At 47.2% G+C, this 13,720-nt stretch overlaps 1 protein-coding gene across 2 annotated transcripts in view; it reads right to left on the minus strand.

Annotated features, from left to right (window-relative positions):
- The window catches only part of MED27 (mediator complex subunit 27), a 194,228-nt gene that overhangs the window by 57,254 nt on the left and 123,254 nt on the right, over window positions 1–13,720 (minus strand). For both annotated transcript variants that reach the window (XM_047701271.1, XM_047701272.1), the window contains exon 4: window positions 7,974–8,067. In XM_047701271.1, the coding sequence (XP_047557227.1) occupies window positions 7,974–8,067 (94 nt within the window). The remainder of the gene's footprint in view (window positions 1–7,973; window positions 8,068–13,720) is intronic.

Consider the following 13,720-nt stretch of genomic DNA (forward strand, 5'->3'; position numbering starts at 1 on the left):
ACTTAGCCATCTGTATGTCTTCGTTGGGAAAATGTTCAAGTCTTCTGCCCATTTCTTGACAGGATTTTTTATTTTTTTTTATTATTATTATTTTTTTTGTTAAAAGATTTTATTTATTTATTTGACAGAGAGAGATCACAAGTAGACAGAAAGGCAGGCAGAGAGAGAGAGAGAGAGAGGGAAGCAGGCTCCCTGCTGAGCAGAAAGCCCGATGCGGGACTCGATCCCAGGACCCTGAGATCATGACCTGAGCCGAAGGCAGCGGCTTAACCCACTGAGCCACCCAGGGGCCCTTGACAGGATTTTTTAATAAATCTTACAAAACGGCATTTAAAAAAAAAAAGCATTTAACAAAAAATCCCAATAATGTTCTGTGCTGTGACAAAAATGCCGACACACGGGCGGAGTTTCCGCAAGTGACTGCTATTGCGTCACAGAACGTCAGCACCCAACGGACTTCAGGAATGTCTGAAAGTCAGCTGAAGTCACCATCTGAATCTTTCCATGTCTGAGGAAGGCACGTTTTGCTACTTTGGAATTGCTGGTGGGTGTAAAGGAGTTTAATCACCTAGAAAAACTCCATGGTGTTTTCACGGGCAGTCACATGTCCACACGCCCAAACTCAGGGTTTCTCCACTTTGGCCCCTTCATTTTGGGCTGGACAGCCCTTTGAGGGGGTTAGAGGGGGGCCCTGCTCGCTGTAAGATGGCTGGTGGCAGGTCTGGGCTCTACCCTCTGCATGCCAGGAGCACTCCTTCCCCAGAGCTGTGACAGGTAAACATGTTTCTAGACTTTGCCAAATGTCCCCTGGGAGGCAAAAATCACCCCGGCTGAGAACCACCACCCTAAACCGAGCACTCTGCTTCTAGGAAAAACATAAGCCTGGGGTCCCAAGGATACGAACAAGAATGTTCAGAGCAGACTGCTCATAGTAAAAAAACCAAAACCAAAACAAATCAACAACCACTGACAGAAAGAAGGATAATTAAATTAGCAGTGTAACAGAATATTTCATTTTATCAAAATGAATACGCTATAGCTAAACCAACTATTTGAATGATATCAAACAAAAAACAACAAGAAAAAAACGCTGAGTGAAAAAATTAAGTCCCTAAAGACAACGTGTGGTAGCTTTTAAAAATAATTAAGTACAAAAGGCAGAACTAAAGAATACATCATTCAAGAATACATACGTACATGTTAAAGCTTCCCTCGTAACAGGCAAGGAAGAGAAGGACGCATGAAGGGAGGGCTGACAGCTCCCTGCGGGCAGAGGCAGGGGACAGGACAGGAGGGGCTGCTCACTGGGTGTACACGCTGCAGATTAAATTCTAGCTCTGGAGCTGGGTTGGCAGGTTCACAAATGTTCACTGTCTTACCAAAGAAATACTAAAGGGCCACACCTGGATCAATGAGGACAGTGTGTCAGGAATCAAGGATCATGATCAATTCAATTCTACACCTAAGGTTAAAATAAAACTTAAAATAGGGGCGCCCGGGTGGCTCAGTGGGTTAAAGCCTCTGCCTTCGGCTCAGGTCATGATCTCAGGGTCCTGGGATCAGGCCCCGCATTGGGTTCTCTGCTCAGCAGGAAGCCTTCTTCCCCCTCTCTCTCTGCCTGCCTCTCTGCCTACTTGTGATCTCTGTCTGTCAAATAAATACATAAAATCTTTAAAAAAATAAAAATAAAATAAAGTAAAATTTAAAATAATCCCAACCCTCCACACAGTCTGTGATTTTGGTCCACCCCACGGTCTCATCTCCTCCGCTGGCTCCCGGCACTCCGGCCATCCTGCCTTCTTGGGTTTTTCCAAACATCCCCACTGTCATCCCACTAGGGTCTTCTGCACCTGCCCTGCACCTCCCGGACCCAGCTCAGCACCTCGGCCCACTTCCTGCAGGTGTCTCCTCAAAGAGGGCTTCTCTGACCCCCAGCCCCACTCCCATGGCACCCCTGTCTCTCTCTAGCCCCAGTCCTGCTTCTTTTCCCCTTGGCCTTATCCCCATCTGCCCCATATCAAGCGACAACTGGCTGGTGTCCTGCCTACTTCCCGTTCACCAACACCGGCTGCATGAGTGCAGGGACCTCAGTCACAGCTGAGCTGCACCCACAGTCACGCTCTTCTCTCCGGTGCTCCGGGTACTCACTGAGGAAGTGAAGGAATGCCTTACGAACCCAGCTCAGAAAACAGTCTGCCGCCACAGCCGGGACTTAGCAAACAGGCTCGCCTTCACCGGAACTCCACGGATACAATGGGTTGAATGTCGGTTCTCAGAGGGGCTGCAGAGATGATCTGAGGCTTCGGTGGGGCACCTGTGAGATGTGTCCCTGGGGCTCTGTTCTGGAGCCAAAGAACGGGAGTTTCTGTGCTATTGCCAGGGATGTGCATTTCCCACAAATAAGACTAGTGATTCTTGGATCTAATGTTCGAGAACTATGGAACCCAGTGGAGAAACTGAAGCCCAGAACAGTTAAGCAGGTTAGCTGTTCAACAGTCTTTCCTACCGCGAAAGCTTCTGAAAGAGCAAAATGAGATAGTCAGTCTGAACGGTTTGAAAAAGATGCGTTATTCAAAAGCAAGGCATGAACACGTTAAAGAAGTTAAAGGTTAGTGAAAATGTGTATTTAGAAAGATTGATAAATGAGTTTTCTCTTGTAAATCATATAACATCAGGAAAAATTATTTTATAAAACATCAAGGTATATTTCAAATATCATGGTTAAGGCTTCATTTTTTCCTCCTTTTCTACATTCGTATACCTAGCAGATCAGTCAAAAATTGTAGATTAATATTTCAAATGCCAAAAGAAACCAGCTGCTTGTTCTAGTCTCTGACTCAGTTAAGCTCTTACAATATTTTGACTGTTTGAAGAAAATTAATAATGGGATGTTAGGTGGTAGATTAACTGAAACTAAATATCAACAGAGCTAGATTTATTTTTGGATGGCTGAGCTCATCCCTTCAAAGAACGGAAACAGGATTGATTATATCATGAGTTATTAACTTACACAACACCAAAACAGCCCCCTCCACCCCCCAACAGAGCAGAGAGCCAGCCACAGTGCATTTAAAGATTATGTAAGAGGCTGAAAGTTTATATTTTCCATCAGCTAGGACTCGGGGTTTACAGGATACAGCCAATTACCTAAGGCTCACAAAGATGCCAGAAAAAGTTAGGGCGATAATGATTCTGACAGTCTGGAACCAAACTAGCACCAGAGCTGCTGCCTGTCCCCTGAGCAGCAGGCCCCCTGCAGCCAAGATGGACAAACTGGTACACACGGAAGAAAAAGATGCTTTTCTCTGTCATCCGCGTATCTACGCAGCAGACACTCCCTGAGCACCTATGAGTCCTCCCTTCCCTCCTCTAGTCGCCCCTCCCACGATGCACCATCTGGGGGTCCAAACATGTGAAAGGGATACATACACGTACTTCAAGTCGAATGCAGCGCCCAGGCCGGAAGCTGGCTGCCCCTAATGGTTCTAGTGGGTTCGGAAGCCCTGATGCCTACAGCCAACGAAGAAAGGTTGGTTTTGCTTTTGATGAGCCAAAGTGACCCCAATCCCCTAGAAAAGTACCAAACTTGCACCCTCCCTTTCCCCCTTCTTCACTGCGAAGAAATCTGATGCCAGACTGTGGCTCCCGATTACAGATCTTTGTACATCTGAGGCCCTCCGCTGCTTCTTGGTGGCTGCTTGGGGGTTAGCAGGGAGGGAGGATCAGAATGAACACCACACCTGCCTTTTGTTCACAGATGCCCTGGAGTTCGATGACTTTATGTTGTTTTACTGTGTATGGAAACCCCCCCCCCCAGCAGGTACTCACACACCCAAACTGGAAGAGATCTGGAATGAGTCAGCAGAACGTGCTGACGGCAGAAGACAGGTCACTTTAGCAGAGCTGTTTCTGGGCCCCCACCTAGGCCATTGTGGGCACCACGCCATCGCATTCCACAGCTCGAGTGGCCCCGAGGAAAAAGCGGTCTGTTCTGCTCTGCTCCCAGCACTCCCCCTCCTCCTCCCGATGGGGGCCTACACCGGCTCCGGAGCTTGGGCTAAACAGCCACCTGCATTCTGATGCCAAAACGCTCAGGTCCCCATTACTCAGAAAGCACAACTGGAAACAACCCAAACACACACAGAGAAAGAATACAGTGCGTCCAGTCACAGAATGGACCATTACGTAACAGTGAAGATGACCCAACCAGCAGGTATGAGCCCCAGCAGGTGTATCCTGGCTGACTCGGGATCCACCCCAGAAACCACACACAAGGAAGGAAGGGAAGGAGGAAGGGAGAGAGGGAGGAAGGGGAAACAATACACACGGTATGACACTATTTTTATAAGGTTCAGAATTCCACAAAACTAATTTGTGTATTATTTAGGAAAGCATGTGCAGCTGGTAAAAGGCATTTAAAGAAGGAAGGGAAGAGGTCGATTATCAGGATGGTGGTGACTCTGGGTGGAGAGGCAGGGACTGGGAAGAGGCACAGATTGGTTATGCTCTGCTTCTTGAGTGGTGAGCTCCTGGGGTTATCGTTATGCTTTATAATCGACACTTATTATAAACATTTGTTTGTATATATGAAATGACATAATAACACTTTAAGAAGAAATTGCCAGCTCAGCTCCCGGTGGTCCAAAACTTACTTGCCGCCACCGAGAGCTGTAACCGACGAGAGGAGCAAAGGACCCTGGAGACTTGTAACAGGACATGTGGACACCTCCCTTAGCAGGCAGACTGCCGCTTTCCCAGCCCTGCCTCTCTCCTGCAGGGAATCACCTCCTCCACCCCACGCAGTTCCGCGGGGCCACCACGGCATGACTTCCTTCCCCTCGCAGACAAACAAGCTCAGCAGAGCCTGGCAGGAGCGCTGCGCCCGGGCTGTAGCACGGGCACGGGAGGGAAGGCGGGGGCTGCTGAGTCCTTTGGGCCGCAGGGTCCCCACAGGGCCGTCACCCTGCTCTGGACGCCCCAGGGCTGCCCTGGCTTTTGTCCCTCCTGGCAGATCACCTCTGCCTTCCGGGCTGTGAGCAGCCGGCATCATCAGAAAGCAAAACAAAGACAGAAACTAACCCTTTTCTTGCTTAAGTTAATCAGAGCAGGTTTCTGTTGGCTGCGCTCAAGGAAGCCCGGCAGACTCAGGAGGAAATGTCGTTCTACTAGAAGGCACGGGCGTGCTCTGCACCTTGGCCGAAGCAGGTACAAGGAGATGCCAGCAGAGACTGCTCCTGTGTGTCCTGCGTCACCAGCCCTAACGCTCTGTCCTGGTCGCTCTCGCTCACCTCCCGAAGTTTCCAGAATACACTGGACTCCAGACATATACAATCCGCCCAGACTCATCTCCGGAACACACCCCTTCCAACTCCTGCCCGCACCTCCCGCGGGTGCCCTCACTGCCTACGGTGCTGGGCCTGAGCACCCTCCGCTGGGCACGGGCAGCCGTGGCCGAGCGCGGGCAGACGGGGAGCGGCTGGCCCTGCCCCTCCACCCGGCGAGAAACTCCCTCAGGCCTGGCAGAAGGCGCCCTCGTGCAGCAGCAAATGGGCCAGAGGTGCGCGGCCTGATAAAATGCCATCTTGTGAAAGTAACAGCCTACGCGAGCGGTTATGTTAAAATCACGGGTACCCAGCCCGCGCGCGGATTCCGAATCAGCGCCCCCACTGCTCCTCCTCTGAACCGCCCCACCTCGTGTGAGCTCTGCGCCCCCTGGGGAAGGTGCAGAGCGCGTTCTGAGTTAGGCACGCACGGGGGTAGCAATGCACGTGTCGAATGGGGCTCCTCCCCTGAATCAAGCCCCTAAACTCCTCCATCGGGGCTGTCAAAACAGCAGCTCCGTGGGAAAGCAGACGGGGCGACAGTCGCCGTGAGGTAACAGGCCGCTTCCTCAGGTGGAAGTAACTCATCTCAGACCTGTTCCCGGCTTACCTACGACCCTGCTCCCTCGGCTGTCTCCCTTCAACGCAGAATCCCCACCTCCACCAGGAAATGGAAGCTCAACAACCCAGAAATAATTTGAACAAACCTATCTCACCGAGGATGCTCTCATTTTTATCTTCATTAACTCCTTGGTCCCTGTCAAGTATGCTGAAAGCAGGATTTATGTTTTAGCTGCTGGGCCTGGAGGATCTCAAAATTTCGACAATTTGTGCATTTAACGGAGGCAGAAGATACTGCATGCTTTGTAGACAGATACAAATTGTTTTCCTTTTCTATTAAAAGAACACTGTAGGGGCGCCTGGGTGGCTCAGTGGATTAAGCCACTGCCTTCGGCTCAGGTCATGATCTCAGGGTCCTGGGATCGAGCCCCGCATCTGCCTCAGCATCCCTGCTGAGCAGAGAGCCTGCTTCCCCACTTCTCTCTGCCTGACTCTCTGCCCACTTATGATCTCTCTCTCTCTCTCTGTCAAATAAATAAATAAATAAAAATCTTAAAAAAAAAAAAGAACACTGTATTACCTCACTCACTGTATTTTTTAACTGAAAGAATTTAAGGTAGCATGATGTCCAGATGCTCACTAATTTTTTTCTCACGAAAGAGATATCACCCATTTAATAAACTCACATCTCTTCCTGTCTCTCTCTCTCTCTTTTTTTAAAGATTTATTTATTTATTTGTCAGAGAGAGAGAGCATACAGGCAGGCAGAGCGGCAGGCAGAGGCTGAGGGAGAAGCAGGCTCCCTGCTGAGCAAGGAGCCCGATGTGGGACTCGATCCCAGGACCTTGGGATCATGACCTGAGCCGAAGGCAGCCGCTTAAACACAGTGAGCCCCCCAGGCACCCCACATCTCTTCCTTTCTTAAGAGAAAGCCACACGCACACGCACGGCAAGGCTGTTCTGCTCAGCAGAACGGCTGGAGGGAGTCGTAGCTCGTCCCGGGGGACTGGCTCTTTATAAGACGGTGCCGAGGGAAACGCTGAGGTTTGGGGGGTCCGCAAGGGGCCCGAGCGACAGCAGCTACCAAGACACGAAACGCTCAGTCCTGAAGCTCACCTCGCTGGTGCCCGTGGAAAAGCACCACTCTTGATTCAATTAATTCTGCTTTTTGTAAAATGAGGGGCTCCTCAAAATCCGTTCAGAAGTCTTCTTCAAGCACACATCACAGAGAGTGCTAGAAAAGCTTCACACCCCTGAACTCTCCATGCCTTCCTGATGACTAGTCAAATTCAGCATTTCTGTCCCAGCGTATCTCCCAGTCACACCTGCCTTTGGTGAAGTCACGGAAAGGCAAACACTGCTGGTGCTGCTGTGAGGCCAGCTTGCTCAGAGCAAGTCAAAACCAGAAACAAGGTTGGAACTCATCAGGGATAAGGTCCCAGAACACTTGCTTCAAGTACACGATGGATTTTATAAGTGACGTTCCACAGAACCTATTCTACGTTTTTTGGGTTTTTTTTTTTTTTTTTAGATTTTATTTATTTGAGAGAGAAAGAGAGAGCGAGAGCACATGAGTGAGTGGGGGAGGGGCCAGGGGTGGGGAGAGAGAGAGCGTCAAGCAGACTCTGCGCTGAGTGTGGAGCCTGACATGGGGCTCAGTCTCATGGCCCATGAGATCACGACCGGAGCCAAAAATCAAGAGTCAGACGCTCAACCAGCTGAACCACCAGGAGCCCTGAACCTGGTTCTATTTTAAGATGGTGTTTTTCTTAGCAGGATCCAACAGTTGGGCATACCTTTGAGACAACAGAAAAGATTCACCAAAATATCGTGAACTGACTGATGGGCAGAAGGGTCTTACAGTATATTTCCTCTCTGGGTCATTCTCACATGGGCTCTACAGTTTCATTCAAAAGCCAGGTTTCAATGTGCAGAATTCTGAAACTATAGGATACAGTGAAGAGAAACACGCTATTGACCAGCAGACTGGGAGTTAGTCTCCATTCTCTGGATCCTATGACACAGAGCTGGAGACTTGATCTTGAGGCCAGTCTTCTACGTGGCCCTACAGACAGGTCAAGCAGAACTTACCAGAAGCATTGCTGATGTGCCATTGGGCCTGGATAAGTGGATGGACATTTCAGGAAACATCCTGTCAATGCGGCTGATCACGTCATCAACATACCTGAGTGGGAAAAAGAAATGCACACGTCTGAACTGGAGCCTCAGTCAAAGAACCCGAAGCGACAGTGTCCTGAAGGCTTCCCTCTTCAGCTGTTCATCAGTGTGATGCAGTCAAGAAGGCAAATGGGATTTACAAGTGTTTTTACAAAAAATACTACTCCCTCATTCCTCCTTTTCAGCACCAACAGTATTTAGTGCTTTCTTCTGGTATTTACTGCCATATTTCTATATGATATGTTTTTAATGCCAGTTCTTGCTTTTTCATTTCATTTTATTTTTTTGTTTTCACTTAAATTCTAGTTAGTTCAGATACAGCATGATACCACTGGCAGGTGTACAACACCATGATTCCACAATTCTGTATGACCCCCACCACTCCTCACAAGAGCAATTCTGAATCCCCACCACCTGTTTCACCCAGCGCCCCCCACCTCCCCTCTGGTGACTGGCAAGCAGTGTGTTCCCTATAGTTAACAAGTTTGTTTTTCGGTTTGTCTCCCCCTTTCCCTCCCCCTTTGCTCATTTGTGTTATTTCTTAAATTCCACATATAAGTGAAATCATATGGTATTTGTCTCTCTCTGGCTTATCTCACTTGGCATAGTACTCTCAAGCTCCGTCCATGTCGTTGCAAATGGCAAGATTTCGTTCTCCTTTACAGCTGAATAATATTCTTGTGTGTGTGTGTGTGTGTGTGTGTGTGTGTGTGTGTATTTTTTCCTTTATCCATTCTTCCTCTATCCATCAACTGAGGGACACTCGGGCTGCTTCCATAATTTGGCTATTGTAAATAATGCTGCTATAAACGCCCTGGTGTGTGTATACCTTTGAGTTAGCATTTTTGTATTCTTTGGGTAAATATCTAGTAGTGAGATTGCTGGATGGTAGGGGAGCTCTATTTTTAACTTTTTGAGGAACCTCCATACTGTTTTCCAGAGTGGCTGCACCAGTTTGCATTCCCACCAACAGTGCAAGAGGGTTCCCCTTTCTCCATACCCTTGCTGACACCTGTCATTTCTCATGTTGATTTTGGTCCTTCTGACAGGCGTGAGGGGGTATCTTACATGGTTTTGACTTGTACTTCCCTGATGATCAGTGATGTTGAGCATGTTTTTATATGTCTGTTGGCCATCTGGATGTCTTATTTGGAAAAATGTCTATTCATGTCTTCTGCCCACTTTTTAAATTAGATTATTCTTTTTCTGGGTGTTGAGTTTTATAAGTTCTTTATATATTTTGGTTACTCACCCTTTATCTGATATGTCATTTACAAATATCTTCACCCATTCCATAGGTTGCCCTTTAGTTTTATTGGCTGTTTCTTTTGACTGTACAGAACCTTTTTACTTTGATATACTCCCAGCACTTTATTTTTGCTTTGGTCTCTCTTGTCTTAGGAGACCTATCTAGAAAAAAGTTGCTATGGCTGACGTCAGAGAAATTACTGCTTACGCTGTCTTCGAGGGCTTTTATGGTTTCAGGTCTCACATTTTGGTCTTTAATACATTCTGAATTTACTTTTGTGTAAGGTGAAGGAGAATGGTCCAGTTTCATTCTCTTGCATGTTCTGTCCAGCTTTCCCAACACCATTTGTTGAAGAGACAGTCTTTTCCTTATTGCTTCTTCTCTCCTGCTTTGTCGAAGACTCACTGCCCATTCTAACTGTGGGTTCATTTCTGAATTTCTATTCTGTTTTATTGATCTTCGTGTCTACTTCTGTGCCAGTGCCATACTGCTCCAATTACTGTGGTTTTGTAATAGAACTTGAAGTCTGGAATTGGGAACCCTCCAGCTCTCTCTTCTTTTTCAAGACAGCTTTGGCTCTTCAGGGTCTTCTGTGGTTCTACGCACATCCTGGCATTGTTTGTTCTAGTTCTGTGAACAACACTGTTGGTATTTTGACAGGGGCGGCATTAAATGTGTAGATTGCCTTGGGCAGTACAGACATTTCTAATCCACGAACATGGAGTGTCTTTCCACTTCTTCAATTTCTTTCACCAGTGTTTCCTAGTGTTTCAGAGTGTTTCAGAGTACAGGCCCTCCCCTCTTTGGCTAGGTTTATTCTTAGGTGTCTTCTGGCTTTGGTGCACCTGTAAATGGGATTGATTCCTTCATTTCTCTTTCTGCTGCTCGATTACTGGTATATTGAAATGGAACAGATTTCTGTATGTTGGTTTTATATCCTGTGACTTTACTGAATTCATGTACCAGTTCGAGCAGTTTCTTGATGGAGTCTTTTGGGTTTCCTATATATAGTACCATGTCATCTGCAAATAGTCCAAATTTTACTGCTCCCTTGCTGGTTTGGGTGCCTTTTCTTTTTGCTGTCTTAATGCTGTGGCAAGGATGCTTTTTCATTTTAAGCATGACCTAGTGACTTTCTTCTACAGAGATCAGAATTTAGCTGTCACCATCTTGGCCACTGGGCTCCAATACAGAGGCTCTTCCCTCTGCCCTTCTGGTCTAGGGATGGCAGTAGCCTCGCTGTCTCCTGTTTGGCTTCTCACTTCAGTTACCTACATAACTAATTCCCTGGATTGAATTCTCTTGGATTTAAATACCTGAATTCCTATCTTGCTGGTTGGACTCTAATTCAAGTTACATCATAATTTTTGCTTAAGTCAGTATTTGGTGTGTACATTCTAAAATCTCTGCATATGTATTATTTATTTATTTTTAAGAGAGAGAGAGACAGAGACAGAGAAAGAATCCTGAGCAGGCTCCATGGCCAGCATGAAGCTGAACACAGGGCTTGAGTGCACGACCCTGAGATCATGACCCAAGCCGATGTCAAGAGCTGGACACTCGACCGACTGAGCTGCCCTGGCGCCCCGAATCCCTGCATGTGTTTTAAGTAGCCACACAGGGGCCCACGAGTACATACATTCATTTGTACAGCTTCCTGTTTTGCCTTGATTTTCACTAGGTTAGTTTTCTCTGTGCCTACTACAATGTTATCCGCTTTATCCCCGAACTCTCTGCCTGACTCTAAAACTTCTCTCGCTATGGTCGGACACACCGGGCAACCTGTCAGTTCCGTTTTTTCCTGGACACGTTCCTCTGAAAGAGAGTCTTCTCTTTTTCTGGCCCAAATGGAACTTTTAACTCTCAAGGTTTATTAATCACTGACACTAAGTACTTAGCACGGTGGCTGGCACATACTACGCTCGTACTGGGCCATCACGGGCCTGCTCTGCAGAAATGCCCTCTCTGAGCGGGACGAACTCTCCCCACCAGTGGAGGCTCGCTGTGATGACGTCAACCCACAGCACCAATAGAGCTGAGTCTGGCTCACATCCTCTGAGAATAAAATCATACCAGCATCTGTGCTCACCACCCAATCACACTGGGGAGGTATAATACAATAGCTGAGATGCAAAACTATCTATTAAGAGCTTTGTATTGGACTTCGTATCCATTGGGCACGATAAATTAAATTACATATCCATTAGATCAGGGACATATACAAGCTATGTTCTCTTGGGAGAAGAGGGAGATTAACTCTCCACTCACAGCATGACGATATCAGCTCAAAACCAGGGGCTCACAAGAGATAAGAGACAACATAATGCCATTTGTTAAAAAGTGAACACCAATGTGTCAGTTATAAAAGGCAGGGAGTAACTGTACTGAGGAACCTATCAGGTTTTCCTCAGAGAAATGTCCTCCAGCTTCAGACTTGGAGCTGAAGGGAGGGAAAACCACAGGAGGCCCAGCGCTAAGTAACAAGGACAGTAAGAAGACCGGAGCAACAGTGTGTGAGAAGGGGGGTTGCGGAAAGCCACTTCCTCCTGGGAAAGGGAATCGACGGGAGACTGACACCTTTCGAGTGTGTAAGCGGCTTTTAGTAACTCAGTACCAAATAGCTCTCTCCCACCTCTAGAAAGGACCGTACGATAAGGGCCAGGCCTTGAAAAGTGAACTAGCTCAGAAAGAATGAGCGGTATTTCTTAAAAGCAAGGCCCCATGCTGTTGATTTTTTTTTTAAGATTTTATTTTTTAAGGTAATCTCTACACCCAATGTGGAGCTCAAACCCACAACCCCAAGATCAAGAGTCACATGCAGCACTGACTGAGCCAGCCACGTGCCCCCACCAATTCCATTTTTTTTTTAAGATTTTATTTATTTATTTATTTGTGTGTGTGTGTGTGTGTGTGTGTGAGAGAGAGAGAGAGAGAGAGAGAGAGCGCGCACACGTGCATGGGTGAGAACCAGGGGAGGTGCAGAGGAAGAGGAACAAGCAGGCTCCATGCTTAGCATAGACCCCAATGCGGGGCTCAATCCCATGACCCTGAGATCATGACCTGAGCCGAAATCAAGAATCAGATGCTTAACCAACTAGGCCAGCCAGGCTCCCCCTCCCAGTCAGTCGATTTTTAAAATGGCGGAGGAAACCACCTTTCCTGTAAAGAACAGACCACGACACTGCATGTCACCTCGCACAGTCCCCTTCTAGATTTGTAGATTCATGATACAACCTTGGCTTTAGGCATAAATGCTATAAACAGGTAAAAAGATGAAGGAAGGAGGAAGAGAAATCATGCTGCATCACTGCCTGATGTTTTTTGAAATGGTGGATGACACAAGGCAAACTTCATGTCAAGTCACTGGAAACACTTCTGCATTTACATACTTCTTTTCTAAATCTGTGTGTATGGTTGAAACCCAATTACTTCAGACTCAGCAGGAAGCAACAATCCACTGTCCTGTGTGATTGGAGGTCACTGCTAAGCATATGCTAATGAGGAGGGGGCGGGCAATGTCTTCGGAACCAATCCTCAATCAATAACCATCACAGCTCTGGACAGGAGAATGCGAATGAACACGTGGGACTTCAGCACAAAGGTAACATCATAATCTGGCTCCTTTGTACCTTTCACCTTGAAGGTTTCAAAATGCTTTCTGGAAAACCTGGCTCTTTAGGAGGCTAGAGAAATAGGGGAACGAGTAGGTTACGTGACGATTCCAGAAACCAAGCTCAGAGCGTGGATTTCCTGGACTCCATACCAACTACTTGACTTCAATTGCTTATTAGTGAGGGCCAGAGCTCTACACGAGCAGACAAGAAATGCCCCCTGCCTTTCTGGATTCCTTCATTTACGAGATCTCTGAACACAGGACAGCAGAGAGATCTGGGGCAGAACGTTTGGTTTCCTCTCCCATTGGTGATCTCAGATGAAGCTCAGAAAACTCAATCCAAAAACTTTGTGAAGTAAAAATGCACCTCAAGGAAACTGTTTTTCATTCACACGCCTAACATAAAAGAGATGCAAATTTTCTTTTTACAGGTGACATTATGTATTTGCCAAAAAGAGAAAGAAAGTCAGCTGCGTTTTTAACTGAGGAAAACAATGTCTAAATCCTAGAAGCAAAAATCAAAACATTTCATTTTCAGATACACCCAACCTTTAAAACGCAAATCCACCACCAGTTACTTGACAGAAATAAGGAAAGCTAGGAACATCAGATGATAGAAAGCTGGAGAGAGAATGACACTTTCTTTTTGCTGCAGGGGTGTGGTGGTGGGGGGGGGCTGGCAGGGGAGGGGAGGGGAGGGCAGGCTGGCAGGGGAGGTGGTCTCTGCCATACCACCTCCTTGCCAGCACTTCAGCACTTCTAGGGATGTTGCCTCCCGAGCCCGCGAGCTCACCAGCG

This window comes from Lutra lutra, chromosome 13 (genome assembly GCF_902655055.1).
Source record: "Lutra lutra chromosome 13, mLutLut1.2, whole genome shotgun sequence".
NCBI lineage: Eukaryota > Metazoa > Chordata > Mammalia > Carnivora > Mustelidae > Lutra > Lutra lutra.